A 26,401-nucleotide genomic window follows, 5' to 3' on the forward strand; every position below is an offset into this window, starting at 1 on the left:
AGGTGGGAGAGAGACTAGAAACCGAAGCGTTTAGAAACGCTTAGGAAGCTAGTGTAGTCTCTCTCCCCGAATGCTAACAATTACACATATTTATACCCGAAATACATGTGTCAGTACATTTCCTGTTGCTACCTTATATGGCAAGTTTTACAATGTCCTATAAATCTTTGTCTCTTTCGGGACCTCCGTGTCCGTTGTGTCCATCATGACCTCTTCTTTCTTGGGAACAGAGGGCAGTCCATATGGCAAGTTGTTCTTCTTAACACTTCAAAGGATGGCTAACCATCAAAGCCTTAAAGCCAGTTGCCCATATCAAAGGATACCCTTAGCCATAAACAGGATGTCCTGGCAACATAATCGAGCTGGAGCTTTTACACCTTTTTAACACCCCTGCAATAAAACCCACATGGCTACGCTGAATTTGAGCCCTTACATCCCCTCTTTGATTATACTATAATCACAGTCTTTTAAAGTGGTTGATTGACAAATATTTGGCATATACATGGACCGAAACAATAACAGATTAACAGAATCACAACAATTAACGCAATGATACTGCCATAATGGAGAATCGGCCCCCACACATATCCTAAGCCAAACCAATCCCATCCTGAAGCATTAATTCGATCTTGGGCTAAATCTGCCCCTATTTTCTTAGTCAAGTCAAGTCAATTTTATTTGTATAACACATCTAAAAACAACCCACATTGACCAAAGCGCTGTACATCAGTTCAGGTACTAAGAACAAACACACAATGGCACACAAACATAACAGCACATACATAAACAGTTCACATGCCCCGCGATATTGGTGATATTAGAGGATACATCTGGTACAAATGTACAACATTCTTGCCCTATCATAGCACAGGTACCCCCTCTCTTGGCTAGCAGGAAATCTAGAGCCATACGATTCTGGAGAGCGACAAGATGCAGGGCCACCATTTCAGTTGTTAACTGGCCTATTTGTTCCTGAGTCTCGTACAGTCCATCAGCGGTACAATTTGCTAATTGTTCCAGGGCACTAGCTAAGTTTCAAATTTCAGTTCCCGCCCGAGCGGTTCCCCATCTCGGGAATATTAGCCACCAAAACCCCTCAAACTCCAATACAGCTCGATTAGAGCTCCACTCTGGATGCTGCAGAGGATGATTTATGATTTGTAAAGGTGGGATCACAAAAGCTAGATAACAGCACCCTGTCCAGGTCTCATAAGATCCCTGATCATACCGTGGCGAAAGTCCTGGTAACCAGACATATGCTCAGCTCCCACATTTTAAGTAAGTCCCATTAAGAGGTCTTGGGGGAACTGCAGTACTGATATGGGTGCATGTGCTGAATCCCACAGACAGACCAACTTCATTTGGTCTAGATCCCATTCTACAGAAACAAGTTGTATTTATTGGTGTTTCTGGAGAGTCATGAGGAGAATTAACTTGTATCCGGGGCCAATTCTCCTGTGTTTGATTAAGATAGGGTCTCAAGGACCACCCATTAAAACATTGAAATCCACAGTCATCTGGTCGGTTATCATAATCCGTACACCAATTATTGGAGCCAGGGCTCTGAGTGATTCAAAAAGAACCGGGCAGACCTGGTGTGCTAAAGCACCAGCTCACCCTCCGAGCAAATGGTTATCGCTCTCAATACTAGGCAGTAAATAAGTCAATAGTAAAGCGTGCACGGAATAGGAGTAAGGAAAGGTGTTATCCATAAAATAGTTCACCATGACGTTGCTACGCCTGATTAAAAGCTTTTGTCAACTTGTAACATGAATTTAAAAATACCTGGACTGAAAGACAATAACAAAATTCCCATGTAACCTCCAATTTTTCCCAGTCTATTCTTCCCCTCATCTCCTCTCGTAGGGACGACTGATGTAACCCTCGAGTTTGTCTACATCGACCCTGATACGGCTGCTGCTTCTTACATGGAAAACTAAATTCATCTGTCAGGCATTGGAAATTAAGCTGGCACAAAGCATGTCCACAGGATACAACCCAATAGGCTTGGTCTCTCAATTGTTTAGCTCTGGTCTTATTAAACCATTAAACTATCCTGAGCAGGGTCCTATTCCTTCTGCCTTCCAGGGTATTGTGCCTTTGTCTCCTCTGCACATCATCTGATCGTCTTTACATAAATGTCATGGAGTAAATACAGATTGACCACAATACCATATAATTCTTGAGTGCACTTCCCCTAATAGCAGGAGTAATAATAGCTAAATAGCAACATCAATAGCAAAATCAATCCATCAGCTAAACACATCAACAATAACTAAGCAATACTTATAACTATGTACACGTGGCAATTCAATAAAATCAATTTGTAAACCCCAATGTATTTTGGGGTGATACCATGTAGCATTTATTACATCCAACATTCCCCTCTTACCAGCATAGGTAAGAGAGTGCACATAATACAACAAAACAGGTAAAAGCGCGTTAGGGACACAAACTTTGCCAGAGGCAGTAACCCAAAGCAAGTCAGATTCGCAAGGGGAACACCCATCCTGGCTCCACTGGTGTCTCTCAGCCTCGGGGGCGTCCCCCTGAAGCTGGCAGAATTCCGAAACACTGGGCATAGCGGTAGTTGCAGAAAACTGCTGTTGTTCGCCTGAAGAAACTAAAATGGTAGGGGTCAGGGCCTCTGTGCATGCCAATGTGTCAGCTAATGCATTCCCGAAAGAAATGGGATCCTTGACAGATGTATGCGAATTACATTTAATGACAGCCAAGGTTTTTCGGGAGTGTTAAACTCGCTAGTAGATTTCGGAAAAACAGGACATTTTTAATAGGAGTGCCTGCTGCAGTCAAAAAGCCCCTGTGCTGCCACAGGTTACCAAAATCATGTGCAACCCCAAAGGCATATCGTGAGTCGGTGTAAATACTTGCACATTGGTCAACGCAAAGGTGGCAGGCCTGCGTGAGGGCAAATAATTCAGCCTGCTGGGCAGCATGAGGTGTACTGAAAAAGGCGAGGGTGGGCAGCATCCTCAATCTCTAGCGCCGATCGTGCGGATTCTTACTCGTGGCGCAACTTAACCCTTTGTCTGGGACCTATCCATATTCCCTGATGCTGTCTCATTATCGGGGGGTAGTCCCCAATATCCTGACGGGGAGGGTAGAACCGGGACTGGCACCACCGCAGCCGGTGGATCTGCCTGTGAGGCTGTGGGGATCGGACACGTCCAGGGTTCCTCGTCACCCTGGACTCCTGATTACCTAATAAAGCCGCTATATACTCCAGTGGTTCGGATTCTGACTTTTGTTGTTGTGCGGGATATATCCCTTTGGTACCGGTTTAAAATTCACCTCGAGCTCGGGTAGCACGGTCAAGTCTTAGATCATACACCTTCATTTTCCCTCCAACTTCGCTCCCTCAACTCCTGATGGCACTTCTGCACCCCCTCTTTGATAGTCTCTACATTCCATGTACCTCCTACTGGCCAGGCCTCGTTTCCCAATCTTTTCATTAACGAAGCAAATAAATAAATAACACATGTGTTGTACCGGGGCACCGCCATCACTCTTATCCAAAGACTGTCCCATATGTCTGATTGCCAATTATCCGAAAATATGTTATCAATAAATACTACCAATAAATATTACCAATAAATATTAATTGCACCCAGACCAAGACAATGACAAGAGTGACCGCCCCTTACCTTCCAAATCCGGAACCTTATCCTTATCCTTGTCCTTATCGGTTCGTCTGTGAATCTCAGTTGAACACGAAATCAACCCCAAACGAGGGACTTCAGTGTCTGAAAAACGTCAACGTCCGGGGTCTCGAACAACGGTCGAGAAGTGCACTCTGTCCCCTGCGGACGTGTTTCAGCCACCGATGCCGCTTAGTCGTTCGTGGTTGACGGTGCCAAAGAGATCCTGCCGACTACGCCAAATGTTGTAGTCTGTGGCCTATTAGAAAAAACAGGCAGACAACCGAATTCGTTTAACCTCTTTATTCTACTCACCCAGGTGGGAGAGAGTCTAGAAACCGAAGCGTTTAGAAACGCTTAGGAAGCTAGTGTAGTCTCTCTCCCCGAATGCTAACAATTACACATATTTATACCCGAAATACATGTGTCAGTACATTTCCTGTTGCTACCTTATATGGCAAGTTTTACAATGTCCTATAAATCTTTGTCTCTTTCGGGACCTCCGTGTCCGTTGTGTCCATCATGACCTCTTCTTTCTTGGGAACAGAGGGCAGTCCATATGGCAAGTTGTTCTTCTTAACACTTCAAAGGATGGCTAACCATCAAAGCCTTAAAGCCAGTTGCCCATATCAAAGGATACCCTTAGCCATAAACAGGATGTCCTGGCAACATAATCGAGCTGGAGCTTTTACACCTTTTTAACACCCCTGCAATAAAACCCACATGGCTACGCTGAATTTGAGCCCTTACACTAACACCATCATACACACAAGAGACAATTCACAATTTTACCGAAGCCAATTAACCTACAAACCTTTGGAGTATGGGAGGAAACTGGAGCACCCGGAGAAAACCCATGTGGTGTAAACTCCGCAAAGGCAGCACCTGTAGTTAGGATCTAACCAAGATCTCTGGTGCTGTAAAGCAGCAACTCTACCGCTGCACTACTATGCCACCGTGGATAGGTTTTTCATTGTAGCTTCCCTATTCGAATATCAGTGAGCACAAAGTTTAAACAAAACTATGGAATGGAAAACTGATAGTAGTTGCTTTGACTGAAGGACAATGGAAATAAGTTTTAAAGCATTTTAAAATGTAGTAAATGTGGTTCATATATATTGGTTGTTCCGAGATATCCCAAGCATCCAGCAAGGACTGGCTCCGGCTTTTGTATTCTCATCACGAGCTCTGATCGTTGCTTGGGGGGCACCAATACCAATACATTTTTTTGCTCTCCACAGATGCTACCTGATCTGAGAATTTATACCAATTTTGTTAAATAACACAGTATTGTGTTCAACCAGGATAACTGTGGGCTTTCGGGAAGAATAAAAGTATTAACAATAAGATTGATCAGAGGCAAAGCATTACTAAAGAATATATTAAAAAATATTTATAATCATTATGGCAAATGTTTTTATTAAAATGTAGTCTCAGTTCTCTTGTTTCCAAAGATGAATAGAAAACTGTTTTGGCTGACCTGATTAAATAACAAAACCATGTAAATTTTGATATTTATAGTTCCTTAATTTGTTTTCCAGGAGACTGATGTTCTTTATGTTGTTTCCCAGTTTTTTGTTGAAGAATGGAAGAAGTTTATCAGGTGACTTTTTTAATATCCATTCTGCTGTATTATTTAAATATTATGTGACTGTTGTGATGGAATCAGTTGAGTTTCTAAACTCTGTTGCTGGAAGATGAAAAATATCTTTTGTGTTTTTTAATAATTGGAATTATTCTATCTCAAAATATTTCTATCTCAAAATATTTTTTCCATTAATCAACTCAGCAAATAGACAGCAAAACCTATAGGGGTGCACAAGCATCATTTTTGTCTTTGCCCAGACAATGCATTTTGATCAAGGAGTGCATCTTGGTGGGTTTTCTCTTATCAACAGAGTTCAAATTGTTAGAATTGCAATTCTTATTTTGTTGTTTTTTTTAAAGTCTACAAACTTGCTATGAAATGTTCATTTCTGTCAGAGCCATTGCTGCAGATTTCTCATTTTTCAAGCCATTTGTTTTGCGTTTGTTCAATGAGCTTTAAAAAAAAATCAGATTGCTGACCTCATTTGGTGCTGAAGGCGATGTTCCAGGCTCGTGTAAGTTCCCATACACTCTGAGATGCCTCTAGACTGTGCATCACCTCCCAGTATTCTGATTTTGTAAAAGGCAGTATTTTCCTGTATGCTTCAAAGCTTAATTAGACTGCAGTAATTATAGTGGCACTTGAAACAATGAGGAATCCAGCTCTTGAATCCATTTCATAATATTATTTTAATTCTTTCATGGTCATTGCAAGCAAATACCTATTTTGCCCATAATTGATTAAGTATTTGTATATTGACTGGAAACTCATTCCACACAATATTTTGTAAAATGTAAATTTCGTCAATGTTCTTCAATTTAATACGCGGTCTCCAATGTGTAACATTGGAACATGTACCGATTCTAAAACTGTCATCCCTCCAAGGAAATAAATCAGCGTATGCATCACTTCTTACAACTAAGACCTTTCACTATGCAGTCTCATTACAGCTAATCTTCCAAGAACCCATCCAATATGGATTGGTTGTAGAATGGGGTGGGTTTTGGTGTCGATGAAGAAGAACAGGTGACGCATTGATTCCTTGATGATCAATTGCATTTCCCTGTTTAAGGAAAGTGATCTGAACTTGTAATGTAGGGAATTTGAAAATAGAGTCACGTGTGGGTATGGAATGAGCGATGGTGTGCAGAGAACTCAAAAGCTAATTGACAGTGGAGCTCTTGGCAGGAAGAGGCAGATATAAGCCTATAATCATATTGATCTTATGCTATTCGAATGTACTCCCAGAGCCAATATAATTTGATCTGTATGTAACTTTATAGGTGGAGGCAAGATACCTCATGATGTTCTCGTATTGATCTTGAGAATGCATATATTAAAATGTTGGTTAAAAATGTCTCTTGATTCGTAATCGGATTTGTTGCTCTTTGACATTAACTTGATATTTGACTGGTGAACCTCTTTCCAAAAACAGGAAGTAAATCATTTTCTTAAATGTCTTCTAAATTTAAAGCTATTAATTATTGACCCTTGGCAAACAAATTAATTTTTAGTTTATGAATTTCATTGGATTAGTTAAGCATGCTTGACTTTTATTTTATGTTCGTGTTGACATTTAATTTAGAACTCAATTAATTCGCACATACAGTCTGAGATATATTCAAATGATGAGAGAGGCAAAATGTGTTGTAATCTCTCTTGCACTTTGGATAAGTTTACTTGTATTAATATCCAGGTAAATTTTCAAGCAAAGTGAGTAGCTCAATTGAGGTTAGTTGATAATCATCCAATAACATTTCTAAACTTTTATTGCACAAGTAGATTGTTTTATAGTGAAACATTGATAATTAGTAATTAATTACTCCATGAAATCATTTAACATGTACTTTAAACACAATGGAATGCAGCATTTAGAAGCAACAAGTAAATATATAATACAGTAATATATTACCCCAGTGTAGTGTTATGAGCCATCATTTTTGTTTTAGCTCAATCTCTTTTCTCACCCAAAAAAAATATTAATGGAATGAGGGTGTTGCTAGAATGTCAGTATTTATTGGCCTTCAGAAGGTGTGGTGAGCTGCCACCTTTAACCACTGCGATCCTTCTGGCGTCGGCACTTCTACGTGCTGTTATGTAAGGAATTCTATGTTTTGGACCAGCAGTAATGATGAAATGAACACGTATATCCAAATCAAAATGTTTTCTAACTAGGCGGAGCATAATCTGCAGAAGGTGACGTTCCCAAGCAGCTTTGGCAAGTAATTGTCTGTATGTGGAGCCCACTACAGCCTTAATGCAGAGTGAAAGAATACGTTAGTCAATGGATTGACTGCAGGTCAAATGGGCACGTTATAGTCCTCTGATAAAATCCTCCATTACTTTCATGATGTGGATAGATTGTTGGTGCAGTAATTAGCCAGATTTGACTGGCTTATCCAGACAGGATAGTTTTTCATATTGTCAGATATGTAGGCATTGGATAGAGGAGCAGCAAATTCTGAATATTTGAAGTAAACATGCCAGGCAACGCTGTGGAAAGAGAAGTTTCAGGTTGAAGATCCTTCAGTAATTCTGATGAATGTTTCTTTCCCTAGACACTTATAGTACAAAAGTTCAATTGGAAAAGAATATGTCTCTTTACAGCTAAGCATATATGTCAACATTTAAGATGTAAAACACTGAAATTGTCTTTTCCACTATCAGCCTCCTGCAGAACTGGTGGGTGGGAAAGAGTTACAAGAAGAGCAGAAAGGGTAGCAACACATAATAAATGAGAAAAAGAGGCACGTAATCAATTATGCTGTGCAATGTTTGTGTTAAATGCTTTGATCTAAGTCGGGCATGATAAATAATTTACAATTATGAAATGTGAATCCTTGAGTGCAAGGTAGGAAGGATAAGAATGTTTAGAATGTTGTGGTTGAATACCAGAGTTTAAACCTTTGGCAAATGGAAGCAATGGTGATAGAGCCTGTGCTGGTAACTTGTCACTGTTGGTGAGAGTGGGCAGCTTTCCCAGTATTGGTTATAATTATGTTACCTCCGCTGAACGTTGAAAAGGGCAGCCGAGTATCATGATCATTCTGCATAAATGGAAAGGATGTCAATACAAAGCCCTACCAGTATTGCTGTGCTCATTTCAATGCCTTTGACTCCAGGTACAGATTACTGTACAGAAGCACACCATGTAAAGCAAAAATCCGAATATATTAGAGTATTTTTCCTGTTTAATTTTAGAGTTTGATTAATTGTTTACACTTAGAGTTGTCCTTCACTGTAGAGTGCATTACATTGCTGTAAATCCCTCCTCTGTCTACTTTCATTTGGTTCTGTTTGCTGAAGGAAGCCAACGAAATGCAGTCCTGTATCATCTGTGGGCAACAATGCACTTCTCTGTCCGCATGGAGGCCTCATGTTTACAGCAGAGTCAATGACCAAAGAGGATTCGAAACAGTGAGTCTTACTCCATCATTTGCACTACACGTGCCTATTCTGTTTTAGACAACTCGCGATTCTAATATTTTAAGTGTTTTCTTAATATGTTTGATTAATAACCAATAAAGGTGTTAAATCGCATCGCTTGTTTCATCGCCACATACATGAAAAATGTTGCCTTCATATGAAGGAGATTCTTAAGAGACTGAAATGCAAAGCACAAGTTAGGTGTTAATTGTATCCTGCCTTGATCAGACCGGCAATGAAGTACTGTGTTCATTTTGGGCAGTACTCCTCAAACTATCTTCTTGAGAGCAGTGCATATTAATGGCATTTCACTGGTGCTTTAGATATTTTCATTAGGAGGATAAATTGCATGAAAATGGCCTTGACTTCTTTCAGAAGATTTAAGGGTTCCTTTATTGAGATGTTAAAAAATTTCAAATACCCTTTGAAGATAATATTAAATAAATTATCATCTCTCACGGAAAAAAAACGAAAGCAAGAAGACATAAAGGCGAGGTTATAAGAAGTAAATTCAGAAAGTTGTTTTCACAAAAAACTTGCAGAAATCAGAATATCTTCCCCCTCCCCTTTAAAATCAGTGGAGCTTTCAAGATAAAGATTGTTGTTAATTATGGGCATTGAAAAGTACGGAGCAAAATCACAGATGGAGTTGAGATGTGGATTGAATTCCAAATTAAGAATTGTACTGTTTGTAGAATTTGGGAGCTATGCATTCATTCTCGGCAAGGCTGTGGAGTCGATACCCAAAAGACCCGACTCTGACTCCTTGATTTCTTGTATATCTGACTCGGACTCCGATTCCAGCAGCACCAAAATTCTCCGACTGTGACTCGACAACTCCGACTCCACAGCCCTGGTTTCCACGCTAAACTAAACTAAACTAAATTATGGTATCCTAATTTTTCTCAAAGGCAAAAACATTCTACCTCCAGCAAACAATTAATTTCTCTCCTTGTTTCTTTCACTTCACATGGCACACTTTTTTGTGAGGAGACAGTTACGGTTATTCATTTTTTTCTGGGGCAGAGGCTGTAACGTATTAAAGGAATAATAGTGGAGATAACTGCAAAGATCTGGAGAGGCCAATGACTTGCACAAACAAGAAAAATAAAAAGGGATTACCACTTTCATATGAATACCTGGTATATTTAATGATTGACCACTTTGATTTCAGGTCAAAGATGACATTGGAGTTTTAATGTGGGTGATGTACTGTTCAACATTGTCCGCACAACCTCTTAAATTTTGAATGTTCGATGTCTCATTGTTTTAGATGGAATTTTGTTCAAAATTCAATAACCTGTATCTTCCTTTGCACAGTGTAGCTCTGATATGGCCAAGTGAATGGGAAATCATCCACAAATTATTTGTTGTTGATAACACGATTAAAGTAATTCGATTGATGAAAACTGGAGAGAGTGGAACAGTACAATTAGATTATAACACCATTCCTGGTAAGACAATTTCCACTTGGGGATCGGCATGAATTCTTCTTTAGATTGAATCATTTTAGGATATTATGCATTAAATTACATTTACATTACACTTTAAATTACATTTACATTACATAGATACAAGGTAAAGGAAAATACTAAAAGCAAAGTAAAGGAAAATCCCAAGAGATTCTGCAGCTGTATTGATATTAAAAGGGTGGAGGGGGAAAAGATAGGCCCCCTTAAAGATCAGCATGGTCATCTTTGTGTAGAGGCAGATGAGAAATCGAGGAGGTCCTTGCAGAGACGTTTGTATCATATTTAGCCACTGGTGAGGATCCGGAAGATTGGAGGTTGTTGAGGGGCAGCAAAGGCAAGGCAGGAAACTACAGGTTGGTGAGCCTGATGTCAGTGGTGGGAAGGTTGTTGGAGGGGATTCTTAGGGACAGGATCTACCAGCATTTCGATAGGCAAGGATTGATCAGAGATAGTTGGCGTGTCTTTGTGAATGGGAAATCACGTTGCACAAATTTGATAGATTTTTTTGAAGAGGTCACCAAGAAGACTGATCAGAGCAGAGCAGTGACATTGCCAATATGGACTCCACAAAGGCCTTTGGCAAAATCCTGCGCACGCTTAGCCAGGGAGTTTAATGTTAATGTAGATACTCCTTTCTATAGCTGGGCATGTAATCTAAAGTGAGCAAGTCTATAGGTTTCAAAATTGACTTGAAAGAAGCAGCCAGAGTAGTTGTGAAGGGTTGCTTTTCTGATTGAAGTCTGTGACCAGTGGAGTGCTGCAGGGGTCAGTGTTGTGTCTACTGTTTGTTATCTAAATTAATACGTTGGATTTGCAGATGACACTAAAATTGGTGCTATAGTGGACAGTGAGAAAGTATACCTAAATTGACAACACTATCTAGGTCAGTCGGGAAGGTGGGCCAAGGAATGGCAATGGAATTTAACTCTGACAAATGTGATGTGTTGCGCTTTGGTATGTCAAACCAGAATAGGACTTGGTTACCATTAGTAAATGGTAGATCCCTGACGAGTGCTGTAGAATAAAGAGATTGGGGAGTACAATAATCCCCCTAAAAGTGGCAGGTCATTTGGACAAGGTGGTGAAGAGGCATTTGGCATGCTGAACTTCATTGTGAAGGGTACCGAGTACCAAAGTTGCGACATCATGATACAGCTGTATAGATCATTAGTGAGACTAGACTTGGAGTACTTTGTGTAGTTCTGGTCACTGGAAGAATGTAATGAAGTTTTAATGAGTGCTGAAAGAATTCACCAGATGTTACCTGGACTTGTTAGGATTTAACGGCGGGCAATAATTGTGTCAAACAATACCCATGTCTGAAAAATTAATAGAAAAATATAAAACCTTAACTTGGCATATGTTATTGAAAATAATCACAAAATAAGTAAAAATACATATTTTATGTTTAAAAAGTATTTGGCTTTTCCTTTTCTTTTTGACATGTAGGTCTGTGTGGAGAATGTAGGGAAGGATTACTTTGCCAACAGCAGAGGGATTTAAGAGAGTATACTCAGGCCACGATATATATCCGTAAAGTGGTGGAGAGTATAAAGGTAAGATTTTTTTTGTAAATTATATTCCTGAAAAGGATCCTGTAACTTAATTAATGGCCCTCACTGAAAGCAAATTGTATTTTAGCCTTGGGAATGGGCAGTGAGCTGTGCGATCTCTCACAATACTTATGTAATTTGCAGTGCACTTATTTGTGTATATTCAATTGCAATATGGAACTCAGATTTTTGATAATCTTGCACTTTGATAAGAGTTTAAATGAAGCATCAGTGGAAATTGCTTATTTGGAAAATTCTTTATTAACTAATTATGTATTTGTTCCTTCAGCAAACCTGACTAATGCTCAATAGAATTAATACAATACTCTGCCATGTCACTGCTGAAAATTTATAACTGACCCAGATAACCTCAATGATATTTTGCTTCAGAAATTAAGTTAGGAATTTGTTCATTATTGTCTCCTGAATCTAATTGATTCTGCAGTAAGTCCATACAAACAGACATAGATTACCAAGAAAGTCTGAAATAGGTAATGAAGAAAATCACCTATTCTTGAGATTTAATGGGTGATAACATTGCTTTCAAATTTTAATTGAACAATCTGGCAATTTAAAAAAAAAACTGTTTTCAAAGTTACAAAATGCCCAGTGACCAGTATTCGTGCAAAGATTTGCTTCCATTAACAAGCCCCTATTTCGTTAGGCCAGTATCTCCCCTTGTACACAACGTTGCCAGATTCATTCTAATTACTGTCACTGATGCATTGATATATTTGCTAAATGTTGAAAGTTAAATTTAAACAGATTTCAGTGAAGGGCATAAATTGTTCCTTTAAAAGGGGCATATTTTTTTTGTGGAGCGCAACATTTGGAAGCGAAGCCTTTTTTTCTGAACAGTAAATAGAAGATGAAAATGAAAACTGAATACTGATTTATATATGTGCACATAATGTGAAATAGACTGACACACCTAATTAAAATACAACTATTTAATGTGCCGTCGCCATGATTATCGTTATATTTTCCATTGTAATATATTTGGGCCCAAACATTTTTCTTTCTATTTACCTTGCCACAAAACACTTCCCTCTTCTCCTTTGGCAACCCATGTAATGCCACTCCAGGAAAATCATGTTCCAACTTGTTCAACGCAAGTTGAGCTGGCCAAGAAGTCTTTCCCATTCCCAATTTGACATGTGGATTAGCAATCTTGTTTTAATATCCCAGGGGTACCTGAGCTATGTATTCCATATGACTGCAAAATAAGATGCAGTAGCGTTTGAAATAGTTTTTCAAACTATGTGGTAAGGCTCATATTTACTCTTGTTTGTATCACAGATGCCAACAATCTTAATTGGAGGCTGTTTTTGAATTGTATAACTTTCCCTCTTTTTTCTAAACCCATTAGGGGCTAGATTTGCAGTCAGTTTTGAGTGTTGGTATTGTTTTTTCTGTTGAGCGTTGAGAGGAATAAGATGGGAGGGATTATTGCACACTTTTCTGGGAGTGAATATTACAGTTAGGGAGTGTGGTGGTAGGAGAGCTGCTGCCTGAGTGAGCTTAGTGTTCAGGCTGAGGGCAGCACATATCAGGGACAAGTGTAGGTGTGTAGAGTCTCACCTTCGTGTATTTTGAAGGTTGTCCGGCCTGTTCTGTCCTATCCCAGTGTTCTTGCATAAAGCAGAATAATTATATTCTGCCAAGATATAAGAAACTGCAGGTGCTGGAATCCTGAGCAAAAGACAAACTGCTGGAGAAACTTAATGGATCAGGCAGCATCTAGGAAGGGAAGGGACAGGGTGATATTTTGAGCCTAAAGCAGGGTCCCAACCAAAGCATTGCCTTGTCTGTTCCCTTCCCAAATGATGCCTGAATTCCTCTAGCACTTTGTGTAAATGTATTGTCGGCCTGGTTTTAAAGTGCAACAGAGGTTATTATATGATTATGCCACATGATCATTGCATTATTTCTCAGGTGATGAAAGAAGGTGCACCAGAGCTCAATCTGAGCGGTTCTGAGGCTGAGGAAGAACGAGAGGAAGGCAAAGTGGAAGGAGAGAAGGATCCTGATTTCAACCAGGTATTATGCTATTGATTCTGTTTGAAATGGTACGTCATGAAAAAGTGACTCCAAAAATCTCTGAGGTCCAGCTGTGATGAAAGATCATTGACCTGAAATGTGAGACTGTTTCTCTTCCCACAGATGCAGCCTGACCTGCTGAGAATTTCCAGCATTTTCACCTTTTATTTTTGATTTCCAGTATCTGTAGTTATTTTCAAGAATCTCTGAGTTTGTTTTTAAATATAGCCTACAGTGTAACCAGAACTTGGATAACTACTGCATGATTGGTCTCAACTGGGATTCATAGCTGCAGTCTTAGATATTTAACATCAGCACTTTAAGGACCAAACGTTATATTTCCACAATGGGGTACATTTGTATTCAGCTGATACATTAGAATCATGATGTTGTGTGAAACTCAACAAATGTATGCAGGTCATAGAGTCATGCAGCACGGAATCAGGCTCTTTGGCTCAACTTGCCCATGCTGACCAAGACGCCCCCTCTACATTTGTCCCACCTGGCCATGTTTGGCCCATCTATCTATATACTAAAACTCGTTTGTTTGTTTGTGATCAAACTTCAGCCAAAACGGTACATGATAGCGCAACAATTTAAGGCCCACCTTACTCACCATCGTCACTTTCGTGATAATGCAAGTAGTTTTATTGAAATCGGTGTTATATGTTTAAAATTATTCACATTTTAAAGTTTAAATCTATCTCCTAGGGAGGGAGGGAGGGAGGATAGGGGGGTTGAGTGGGGGAGAGGGGGGAAGAGGGGAGGGGGGGTTGAGGAGAGAGGGGAGGGGGGGAAGGACATGGTGCTGCACCAATGCAGGAGAGGTTTGGGCCCAACATTTGGTCCAGTATCCCTCTAAATCTTTGCAATCCAGGTCAACACAAGGGGTGATAATTATTGCAAATATCTGTAATGCAAAAAGTGCCTTCAAAAATAAGTTTTGTTTTCTTTGTATTTTGAATTGCATGTGAAATTCATGTGAAATTCTCTGAAATTATTCCTCTCCATATTCTTCATTTTCCATGCACAGTGATACAATGGCATGTACCTGTCACAATGCACAGTGTCAATTTCAAAATGGTTAATTAATACACTTGATATTTGGAATTGTATAAATTAGTTTTAAGTATTCTCCAGGAGCAGAGCTAAGATACATCATTCAGCTGGGTCATTAAAGACACAGTTTAAGAGAATGTTTTGACCATTATTCAGTACAAATTGAGCTACCTTGAGATTTTATTCATTTTGGCAGACAATTGTATTGTCAATTGGCATTGTTAAAAACAAATTAATGTTCAAATACTCTCTGATCAGATCTTAATATAATATCGTTTTGGAGATACAGAGCAGAAACAGACCCTTCAGACCACAGAGTCCGCACCGACCAGCGATCTCTGCACTTTAATGCTATCCCACACACACTAGGGACAATTTGACATTTATACTAAGTCAATTAACCTACAAACCTTTTCGTCTTTGGAATGTGGGAGGAAACCAAAAACCTCAGAGAAAACCCACGCAATCACAGGGAGAACGCACAAACTGTACAGACAGCACCCATCGTCAGGATCGAACCTGTATGTGCTAGAAGGCAGCAACTCTACCGCAGCGCCACAGTGCCGTCCATATAATTGAGGATTTTTCAAAAAGCAGAGGAAATAGTTGGAAAGAAAACACAACATGTAGAATTTATATCGGACCCTTCTAGACAAAGTAGACGACGGTAAAAAAATTTGCACAGAATTAAATAGAGATGGCATTTGTAGATTAAGCCTAAACTGTCACTCCATGTTCTGCACAGATTAGATGCACGTAGAATTGAATAGTTTCTTTTTCCATTTATGTAGATGCATACTGAGATACAGTTGTAAACTTCCGTTTCAGAGTAATGGAGCTAAGCGGCGGAAACTGGTGCACCCTTGTATTGGCAGTAGCAGTAGCACGTACTATAAACAGGGCATTCGACGTAGTACGCGGCACAGAGTTCGAGGGGAAAAGGAGCTCATTGTGTCAGCCAATCAAACTCTCAAAGAGTTAAAAATACAGGTAAATATATTTCTCTGTGCTTTTAAATAGAGCTTTGGGTATTAAGTGACTCCTTGACCTTGAAGGTATCCCAAAAAGCTGGAGTAATTCAGCGGGTCAGGGCAGCATCTCAGGAGAGAGGGAATGGGTGACGTTTCGGGTCGAGACCCTTCTTCAGACTGATGTCAGGGGAGGGGGTGGGACAAAGACAGGATGTAGAGGGAGACAGGAAGACAGTGGGAGAACTGGGAAGGGGGAAGGGAAAGAGAGAGAAGGACAGAGGAGCTATCTAAAGTTAGACCTTGAAACACGTCCATTTTAGAAAAGAGGTGCTTCAGGACTTGAAGCACGTAAACTGGATAAATCATGCAGACACTGGGAGGTCGGGAGGAAATTGTTAGGGTCCTGGCAGATATATTTGTGTCATCATTAGCCACGACTAAGGTATCGGAAGACTGGATGGTGGCTAATGTGTCTTGATTCAAGGACAACCCAGGAAATTGCAGCCCAGTGAATGCTAAAATCAGTGGTGGCAAAGTTACTGGAGGATATTCCGAGAGATGGTATCTACCTACACTAGTAAAGGCGAGGACTGATGAAAGATGGGCAGTATGACTTTGTGCATGGGAAATCGTGTCTCACAATTTTGAGTGAATTTTATGAAAGGGCGATGAAGAAGATTTTAAAAGCAGTGCAGTAGATCTTGATAATCTTGATAATGTGGACTTTAGTGAGGCCTTTGACCAGTTAACCCTTGGTAAGCTGGTCAGTAAGGTTAAAGGCATGTTGATCTGTAGACAAAAAGAATTCACATGGAGCCCTTGGTTGATATTCAGAATATGGACCAATGAGAGATATCAAGGGGGTGCCAATGTCATAAAATTCCAATTTCCAAAGCGGTAGTCAAATAAACTATATAATTTGTTTTAAGAATGCATTTTGTCAAGATTGTCCGCAGGAGGAATCCCTGACTTACAGCTGCCTCGATAACTTTTCCTCTGCAGATCATGCATGCGTTTTCTGTTGCACCGTTTGACCAGAACTTGTCACTGGATGGACGGATGCTAACTGATGACACAGCGACACTGGGCAACCTGGGAGTCATCCCAGAATCAGTGATTCTATTAAAGGTACATTTATTTGACCGTTAGTTACTTTTTTTCACTGTTAATATCAGCCTGCTACTGTTTATTTAAAAACCATGATTTATTGTTTGTTGATTTTAATGGAGTCATTGACTACTTTATTCAACAGTGTGTATTAATTAACCTTGTAATGTCTTATACTCGGGCAGCATTCTGTACATCTGATCTCAGCTTTGGTTTAAGGCGAACAATGTTTGATAAGATGTTCTTGCTCATCTGTACTGTCTACAGCCTATTGAAATTACTTTAGGTTGAAATCACTGAAGAGCTCTAATTGTGAACATAATTTTTATAAAATGACAGGCCGGTTTTGCTGATTTTTCAATCGTATTAGTTTTTAGTTTGAAGAACGGCATGGAATTAGGCCCTTTTGCCAATGGAGTCCATGCTGACCTTTGGTTAATGGTTCACATGATTTCTGTGTTATCCCACTTTCTCATTCACTCCCCACACAAGGGGGCAATTTACAGAGGCCATTTAACCCATGTCGTTGGCATGTCTGAGAAAATTGGAGCAAATGCACGTGGTCACAGGGAGAACATGCAAACCACACAGACAGCACCCAACGTCAGGGTCAACCCTAGGTGTTTGGTACTATGTGGCAGCCGCTCTATCAGTTGCACCACTGTGCTGCCCTAATCATCTAATCCATTTCCATAATTTTCTCCCATATTATCTATATTAGCCCATAGTTGTGTATCCAATGTATTTATTCTAAAATCATTCAATGTGGATATCAATTTCAAATAGCCGTCAAACTGTTACTTTATTAATTTAACATCTACATCAAATTGACTTTTTAAATAGAGGGCAAGTAATTCTAACATAGACCCTTGGAATGTATCCTGATCACTGGCCTGGTTTTCTTTTATTCAGACGTATTCTTTTAATTCTCTCTTGATGTAGCTGCATTATCTTAAAAAGTTTGTGCCATAAATTTCACAACATTTCACTTAATCGGTTCGACTGCAAACCAGTGGCCCACTTTAAAAAGCTTTGTTTTCTATAACAAAAAAAACATAAAATTAGCTTTTATAATTATCTATGTTGATTTTCTGTTTATCCCAGACTTTTAAGTGTTTGCAAATTTCATGCTATATTAGGAGTACAGCCATAAGCCAGGTACGTCCAACATGCCAACAATTTTATTTTCTATTCTAGGTCAGTATTTCAACAGAAATTTCTCCTGTTTTTGTGCTGTAATTTTAATTGTTCAATCGTTGTTTTAAATTCCATGTGAAAATCACAATAAATGCCAAGGATGGGCATTTAATTTAAAGACATTTGACCGATCATAAAAATGTTACTGAGCTAAGGTGCAAGTGTGTGCAAATATTCTAATGACTGAATTTGCTTTCATTATCTTCTGTACTTAAGGCTGATGAACCAATTGCTGATTATACAGCAATGGACGATATAATGCAAGGTATGCGATTTCATTTGTAGATTCATCAATGTCACTTGTCAATTCAAGAAGCATTTAGACAGGTACATGGAAAGTACAGGTTTAGATATGGGCCAAACGCAGGCAGGTGGGACTTGCGTAGATGGGACATGGAGGTCGATGTGGGCAAGTTTGGCCGAAGGGCCTGTTTCCACGCTATACGCTCTGACTCTTGACTATTCAACTTAATTGTAGTATAAAGTGATTAATGGTAATTTCAATAGAGGATTATAATTCATAAAATTGTCATTTTAATTCCTTGAATGAGGAATAAAATATTAATTATTTTATAGTTAACAATTTCTTATTTAAAAATTAAGTTTTCTGTGCTGATTTGTAATGTTTTTTTGATATGCAGCTCTTAATTAACATTTCCACTTTTTTTTCAGTGTGTATGCCTGAAGAGGGTTTTAAAGGTGAGATTTTTTTAAATGTTGAAAAATTCGTGGTTCAACAGTATAAATGAATCTATTTTGAAATTTATCTGTCGGGTACTGTGGGTACATAATGTCCCCAAATGTTAATATGGCAAATATCAATACCCCAATATCTTTATTTTTAATCTGAATTGTTAGCTCAAGCATTGATATTAATAATATGACCAAATTGAGGTGTATGTGATTATCTTGCCAGCTATCAGTAATGCTACAGCAAATTCTGATGTTTTGGATGTTGCTTGTTTTGTTATTTTTGTTGTTGGGTATAATATTTAAATGTAAGGAGAGATAATAGTTAATGGCATGACCCTTAACAGCATTGATGTGCAGAGGGAACTTGGAGTGCAAGTTCATAACTCACTAAAGGTGGCAACACAAGTAGATAGTGGTAAAGAAGACATATGGTATGCTTGCCTTCATTGCTAGGGACATTGAATGTAAGAGTCAGGCAGTCATGATGCAGGTCTAGAGGACTGTGGTTAATCTGCATTGGGAGTATTGCATGCAGTTCTGGTTGCCCATTACAGGAAAGATGTGGAAGCTTTGGTGAGGGTACAGAGGAGGTTTACCAAAATGCAGCCTGTATTAGAGGGTTTCAGGGACAGGGAGAGGTTGGAGAGAATTGGATTGTTTTCTCTGGAATATCAGAGGTTGAGGGGAGACGTCTGAGAGACATAGATAGGGTAGACCTTCAAAACCTTTCTCCCAGGGTGAAAATGTCCAACACTAGAGAGTATAGCTATACGTTGCGAGGGGAAAATGTAATGGAGATGTTTGGGGCAAGTTTTTTTACACAGAGGGTAGTGGGGGCCTGAAGGCATTGTCGGGGGTGGTGGTGGAGGCAGATACGATAGTTGTGTTTAACAGGCTTTTAGATAGGCACATGGAAGCCCAGGGAATAGAGTGAAATGGATCATGTGCAGGCAGATGAGGTAAGTTCAGCAAGGCATCATGTTCAGCACAAACATTGTGGGCCGTAGGGCTCATCCCTGTGCTGTCCTGTTCTATGTTCTATGTTGTAAACAATCACTTGAATGCTAATAACATTATTTGACTGCTTAGAAAGATACTTTAAACTGCTGCATGGTTCTTGTTGCAGGTACTGGTCTATTGGGCCACTGAAGTGATAGACCTGCTGTAGACAGCCGAGTGGACGTTGTGCAGTAGGAAGACGCACGGGGGTAAAATCACTCTGACATTGCACCAGGCATACAAGGATGCACACTGACTTGGTTTATACTTTTAAAAAGAAATGACCAGTCTAAGTTTGCTTGCAACTCCTGCAAAGAGCACTGTTTAATTTGTGGCTCAAGGAACAATGGAGGAAAAAAATCCCCTTTCCATGCTGCCTTGGCATATGATGGTGATCAGATAATTGACTCATATTAGGGGGAAAATATTCCCCTTAATTCACTGTCTAAAAATGTGTTTGAAGCAAAAGTGGTTTCATGATGGCTAATCCATCCAAGCAACATGAAGTAAAGTTCTCTCCATGGGCACTCGTAACTGTTGGTAAATTGTTATTGACCACTAGACAGGTAATAATTTTTCTGTGTGATCCCACCACACAGTTGATTTCTGCTTAGAACGACACACCAAATTGACCTTAAAATTGTGTAATATTGAGTTAATTTGTTTAATAAAGATTAACACATCAGAGCTGCATTTCGTAATGTGTAATATGCAAGAACAAAATGAATAGATTTAATATTCTACAAGTACGAAAGAGTTCCCCAAGTTGGGTTGTTCTTTGCAACTTAAGCTGCGTGCACAGTGAAATAGTTGCCTGAATTATTACATAAGTAATGTCTCCTAATGTGTTCAAATAATATTGTACTAGGACCACTGAAGTGCTGTAAATAAATGCAAAGCTTCCTGATTTAATACATTTTACTGTTTTGTTTTCTTTTGATACAACCTTTTGCTTGAAAAGGAATTGAAAGTGTGCTACAATAGTTTTTTCCAAATCCTGTTAAAAGGGTTGTGCAAATTGCGTTTGTTGTAGAAATGCCGTGGTAAGAATGACAAATCCACTAGAATTGTTATATTGCTTTACTGTACTAAATAAATGAACAGATGGTTACCGAAAATGTGATTTAGTTTTTGTTCAGGTAGGGCCTGAAGGCGCTGAATATTCAGATCCACCTGTATGTTATAACATTGACAATGATGAGTAAATGTTTGATATACGATCTACCTTAAATTGATTTCACACTGTAAAATGCCATTGAGACTTGTTAATTGTGATATTACTGGAACAAGCATGCAGAGACGTATTTGTGGACATTACCTGCAGACTGTTTCCCTTCTGCCAACAAAACACACAAACTTCTTAAATCCCAATTTTTGTTTTCTGATAATATCCCATTTTTTCTGTTAATATCCAAGTAATGAAAAGTGTAATGATTTGCCTTGGAAGTGAGTGGTTGTCAACTTTAGTTGAAATTGATGTGGAGTAATTTGCCTCAAATCTCATATTTTTTGCTTTCTTAAGTATTTCATCCATCCTCTTTCAGGGCATCTTATTTGTAGTTGGCACCTCTGGATCAAATGAATAGGCCAGCAGGGGAGCACAGAATGTTTAAAATAAGAACAGAGAGTAGAAGCAAGGAATTGCAGGTGCTGGTTTACAAAAAAGAACACAAAGTGATGGAGTCGGGAGGACATTGATTGGTGACTTGTTGGGTTGGGATCCTTTTTCAGACTGCCCTTCTACACTGCCAGTCTGAAGAAAAGTCACCTATCCATGTTTGAAGTAAGTTTTGCTTCAAAATGTTCTAAAAGAAAAAGAAAATTGCAATGGCAGTTTCCTTTTTCTTACTATGTCATCTCAGTAAACCATGGAGGTCTTACAGATGCTGTTAAATGTCTACCACTCAACGTCTGGTTTTGGTGTGCAACATGAAATACCATGGTACAGTCAAACTCTAATCTTCATTCTAAGGTTAAATGCATGGTTTCCCAAATCCAGCAGCAATTTTAGGGCAGATGCGAGATAGAATAGTAGTTTGTCAAATCTGGTAGGAAAAGCTAATCGTTGCAGAACTTGCACGATCGTATGTGATGCCAGAGGAGAGCTGCGGTGAGGTTTGCGTGGATGGTGCAGTTGGTCTAATAATCCTTTATTCGTCCCACACCGCGGAAATTTACAGTGTTACAGCAGCAAAGTGGATAGCAAGAGATCATTCATTATAAATAAAAGATACATAAATTGTCATCAGTTTTCTGTGTGTTCTTAGCTGTTATTGTTGACTCGTCTGCTGGGAGCAGTGCTGGTAGTGCAGTCGCACAGCAGCAGGAAGGAAGGACCACCTATATCTCTCCTTCACGCACTTGGGGTGAAGAAGTCTGTCACTGAAGGAGCTACTCAATGAACTGACAGTGTCCTGCATTGGGTGGGAGTCGTTGTCCAGCAGCGATGTTAATCTCTCTGTGAGGAATAAGGGCAGAAAATCCTAGAACGTTCAATAAAGAAAGGTGGGTGTCTTGGGAATTGATTGATGGGTGGTTCAACGTCTTCAATAAGAAAAATGCTGGAGTTTGAAGCATTTTAAGCAGACAAGTCAAGACAACCAAGAAATCTTCTCTCCAACCTATTTCATTCTGGTGGTATTTTCTTTTCCCGTCCCGTTGCCATGTCTACGATGACAGTGGGGCCTTTGCTCCAGTCATGTAAATTCCACAGCGATAGTTTATTATCGTGTTCCCCTTTCATGATCAGAAGTAGTATTCTCACCTTGACCATTTATTTAAGGTAGTTGCAGAATATTCAATGGGAAGACTTCTGGCACAAACTAATTGCTGGTGCTGGAGGAATCTAGTTCTTTATTTCCAAGTCTGGGTGTGGTCTAATTTCTATCCAGTTCTCTAAACTAGAAACTTTACCTCTGCTGTCTTCTTGCGATACACCTCTAACCCGTTCCCTCTGGCAACTGTTTGCATACCTGTGACTGCAAAACAAAGAATCTCACTCTGACATGTCACATGTGATAATAAAGTATCATTCATTCGTTCACTAATGAACATCATGCATTCATCAAAGCAACAGTAAGAGGCTGTTCGGGTTAACTTTTCTTTTATTCCTTGTATGATGCCTTTAGCTGGGAGTTTTTCTTTTCTATTTATACTTTATGACCTTTCTGTGGTATTCCCAAAGCTGTATTCGAAGTAACTTGGTGAAAACGGAGTCTATCACTTTATGTCCACTTAGTTCAGGATGTTCAGAATATAGCATCTTAAGCCCTGCGATCTTGTTTTGTTTAATATAGAGATAGTGCGAAAACAGACCTTTTGGCCCACCGAGTCCCCTCCGACCAGCGATCTCCGTACACCAGCACACACTACACACTAGAAACAATTTACAATTTTTACAGAAGCTAATTAACCTGCAAACCTGTGCGCCTTTGGTGTGTGGGATGAAACCAGAGCACCCGGGGAAAACCCACGGGGAGAAGGTACAAAATCTGCACAGACGGCACCCATAGTCTGGATAGAACCCGGGTCTCTGGCGCTGTGAGGCAGCAACTCGACCCCTCCTCCCCGGTGAACATTTCTGTAAACACCAATGTATTGCAGCATTAAATGAAACGTTTGTACTGACGAGCTGAATTATTAATTGTACGCAGTCAACGAGTTGTGATATTCTAATATAGCCATTTGTTCTAGAGTTATGATTTCCCAAATTTCAATGAGAGTTTTTCCCTCCCCTCTTACGTGTGCACCATCTGGATTTGCACCCATTTCTCCCTTTCCTCTTCCACCTAAACTCCTTCCTCTGGCCTCTCAATACATGCCTCTTCTATCCTTATCCTTTTTACACACTTTTTGCTTTTCCTATCTGGCCTTTGTCTAACCATCTGCTAATCCACCCTTCCCCCCCCCCCTCACCTCTATCTATCGACCACCTCCCCACCACAATCAGTTTGAAGAAAGGTCTTAACCTGCAACCCAGGTCTCTGGAGATAAGTTATGCCAGCATTTTCTGTCTTTTTTTTTTGTGAACCAGTATCTGTAATTCCCTGTGTATATATTATCCATGTTTTCTTTCCATGAATTCTGTCTGATCTGTGTAATTTGCATCTTTGTTTTATGTTTAAGATTTCCAGCATCTGTCTGCATGGGTGAGATGATGCTGTTTATTTTAGTTCACCACATCTCTGAAGCATCCTTGATGCATTACGATTGCTTTCCCCTTCACGGTGGAGCACTGGAGCCGTAAATAACCCTGCAGAAAGCGATATCTTTTTAATTACCCTGGCCACACGAGCATGAACCACGATTTGCATCTCTAGGGACATCGTCCCCGCCATGGAAACGCCTTAGACTTGTTTTATTCCACAGTGGATCAAGCCATTCTCTTGCTATGCTCACTGAAGCCTGCCCTGTTGGGGGTATCAAAGATGGGTATCAAAAGGGCGGCGCAGTGGTAGAGCTGCTGCCTTACAGCGCCAGAGATCAGATGTGCCTGTGAGCACAAGGGTCTTCTCCAGGTGCTCCGGTATTCTCCCACATTCAAAAGATGTACAGTTTTGTAGGTTAATTGGCTTCTGTAAATTGTCCCTAGTGAGTAGGATAGAACTAATGAACAGGTGATCGCTGGTTGGCACAGACTCGATGGGCTGAAGGGCCTGTATCCTTGCTGTATCTCTAAAGTCTAAAGATGTGCTGGCGAATACCTTTCTAATATTTGCAGTAAAGCTTAACTTGACACCTGCTATGTGCTTTGTTGGCGTAGTTTGTTCAGACAGGACTGAGCATTGCTGTTTCTAGTTAGTATGAAACCTTGTCTCAAATCTGCCCATTACAAAACAACTTTCAACTCTTGATGTTCACCAAAATCTGTAAATTACTTTTTCGATTACCTTCAAAGTAATTTGTCACCAGTGGTGTCTTAAGTTTTAGGTTTTTGTCTATAAAGGTAGTAATAAATCTGCCTTGATTTTTTAAAAACTTATGAAAGAAATAACATGGGAAGGAGTCCTCACCCCCCAGTGATGACCCCTTCTCCCGTCTCCAGCAGACCCCCTCCTCTTGGACCCCCTCGGTTGGCCAACTACCCTCACTAGAACTTTTCATCTCCAACTGCCGGTGTGACATTAACCGCCTCAAATTCTCCACTCCCCTGGCTCGCTCTAACCTCTCCCCTCCTGAACGTGCAGCCCTCCACTCACACTGCAACAACCCTGACTTAGTCATCAAACCCGCTGACAAGGGAGGTGCTGTGGTAGTCTGGCGTGCTGACCTCTACCGGACCGAGGCCAGACCCTCTAATGCCTCCAAACTTATCGTTCCCCAGCCCCGCACGGCCCGATTTTACCTCCTACCTAAAATCCATAAACAGAACTGTCCCGGCAGACCCATTGTTTCTGCCTGTTCATGTCCCACCGAACTTATTTCCACCTACATCGACTCCATCCTATCCCCCCTGGTCAAATCCCTCCCCACCTACGTCCAAGACACCTCACATGCTCTCCGTCTCCTCGATAACTTCTGGTTTCCAGGCCCCCACTCCCTCATCTTTACCATGGATGTCCAGTCACTCTACACTTCCATCCCCCACAAGGATGGTCTTGAAGCCCTCCGTTTCTTCCTCGCCGTAGAACCAGCCAATCCCCATCTACTAACACTCTCCTCCGCCTAGCAGAGCTGGTTCTTACCCTTAACAACTTCTCCTTTGACTCCTCCCACTTCCTCCAAACCAGAGGCGTAGCTATGGGTACTCGCATGGGCCCTAGCTATGCCTGCCTCTTTGTCGGGTACGTCGAACAATCCCTGTTCTGGACGTACACTGGCCCCATCCTAGTACTCTACCTCTGCTACATCGACGACTGCATTGGTGCTACCTCTTCTACCCATGCAGAACACACTGACTTCATACTTTCACTACCAATTTCCATCCTGCTCTTAAATATACTTGGACTATCTCCGACATCTCCCTACTGTTTCTGGACCTCACCATCTCCATCACAGGAGACAGACTAGTGACTGACATCTACTATAAACCCAGTGACTCGCACAGCTATCTGGACTACACTTCTTCCCACCCTGTCTCCTGCAAAAAGTCTATCCCCTACTCCCAATTCCTCCATCTACGCCGCATCTGCGCCCGGGATGAGATGTTTCACACTAGGGCATCAGAGATGTCCTCATTCTTCAGGAAAGGGGCTTCCCTTCTTCCATTATAGACGAGGCTCTCACTAGGGCCTCTTCTACATCCCGCAGCTCTGCTCTTGCTCCCCCTCCCCCCATTCATAACAAGGGCAGAATCCCCCTCGTTCTCACCTTCAACCCCACCAGCCAGCGTATCCAACATATCTACCAACATTTCCGTCATCTCCAACGGGACCCCACTACTGGCCACATCTTCCCATCCCCTCCCCTCTCTGCGTTCTGCAGAGACCATTCCCTCCGTAACTCCGTGGTCCACTCGTCCCTTCCTACCCAAACCACCCCATCCCCGGGCACTTTTCCCAGCAACCGCAGGAGATGCAACACCTGTCCCTTTACCTCCCCCCTCAACTCCATCCAAGGACCCAAACAGTCTTTCCAGGTGAGACAGAGGTTCACCTGCACCTCCTCCAACCTCATCTATTGTATCCGCTGCTCTAGA

At 40.5% G+C, this 26,401-nt stretch overlaps 1 protein-coding gene across 5 annotated transcripts in view; it reads left to right on the forward strand.

The window, feature by feature from the left end:
* Positions 1-21,343, forward strand: part of usp48 (ubiquitin specific peptidase 48) — an 85,695-nt gene extending 64,352 nt beyond the window's left edge. For 4 of the 5 annotated variants that reach the window (XM_078424988.1, XM_078424991.1, XM_078424989.1 and 1 more), the window contains exons 18-27: positions 5,201-5,262; positions 8,554-8,664; positions 9,994-10,127; positions 11,595-11,701; positions 13,634-13,738; positions 15,626-15,787; positions 16,771-16,896; positions 18,289-18,337; positions 18,745-18,771; positions 19,892-21,343. In XM_078424988.1, the coding sequence (XP_078281114.1) occupies positions 5,201-5,262; positions 8,554-8,664; positions 9,994-10,127; positions 11,595-11,701; positions 13,634-13,738; positions 15,626-15,787; positions 16,771-16,896; positions 18,289-18,337; positions 18,745-18,771; positions 19,892-19,914 (906 nt within the window). In that variant the 3' untranslated portion in view covers positions 19,915-21,343. The remainder of the gene's footprint in view (positions 1-5,200; positions 5,263-8,553; positions 8,665-9,993; positions 10,128-11,594; positions 11,702-13,633; positions 13,739-15,625; positions 15,788-16,770; positions 16,897-18,288; positions 18,338-18,744; positions 18,772-19,891) is intronic. The other variant, XM_078424993.1, reaches the window with a different exon arrangement.
* Positions 21,344-26,401: the final 5,058 nt, after the last annotated feature.

This window comes from Rhinoraja longicauda, chromosome 30 (assembly GCF_053455715.1).
Source record: "Rhinoraja longicauda isolate Sanriku21f chromosome 30, sRhiLon1.1, whole genome shotgun sequence".
In the NCBI taxonomy this organism is placed as follows: domain Eukaryota; kingdom Metazoa; phylum Chordata; class Chondrichthyes; order Rajiformes; family Arhynchobatidae; genus Rhinoraja; species Rhinoraja longicauda.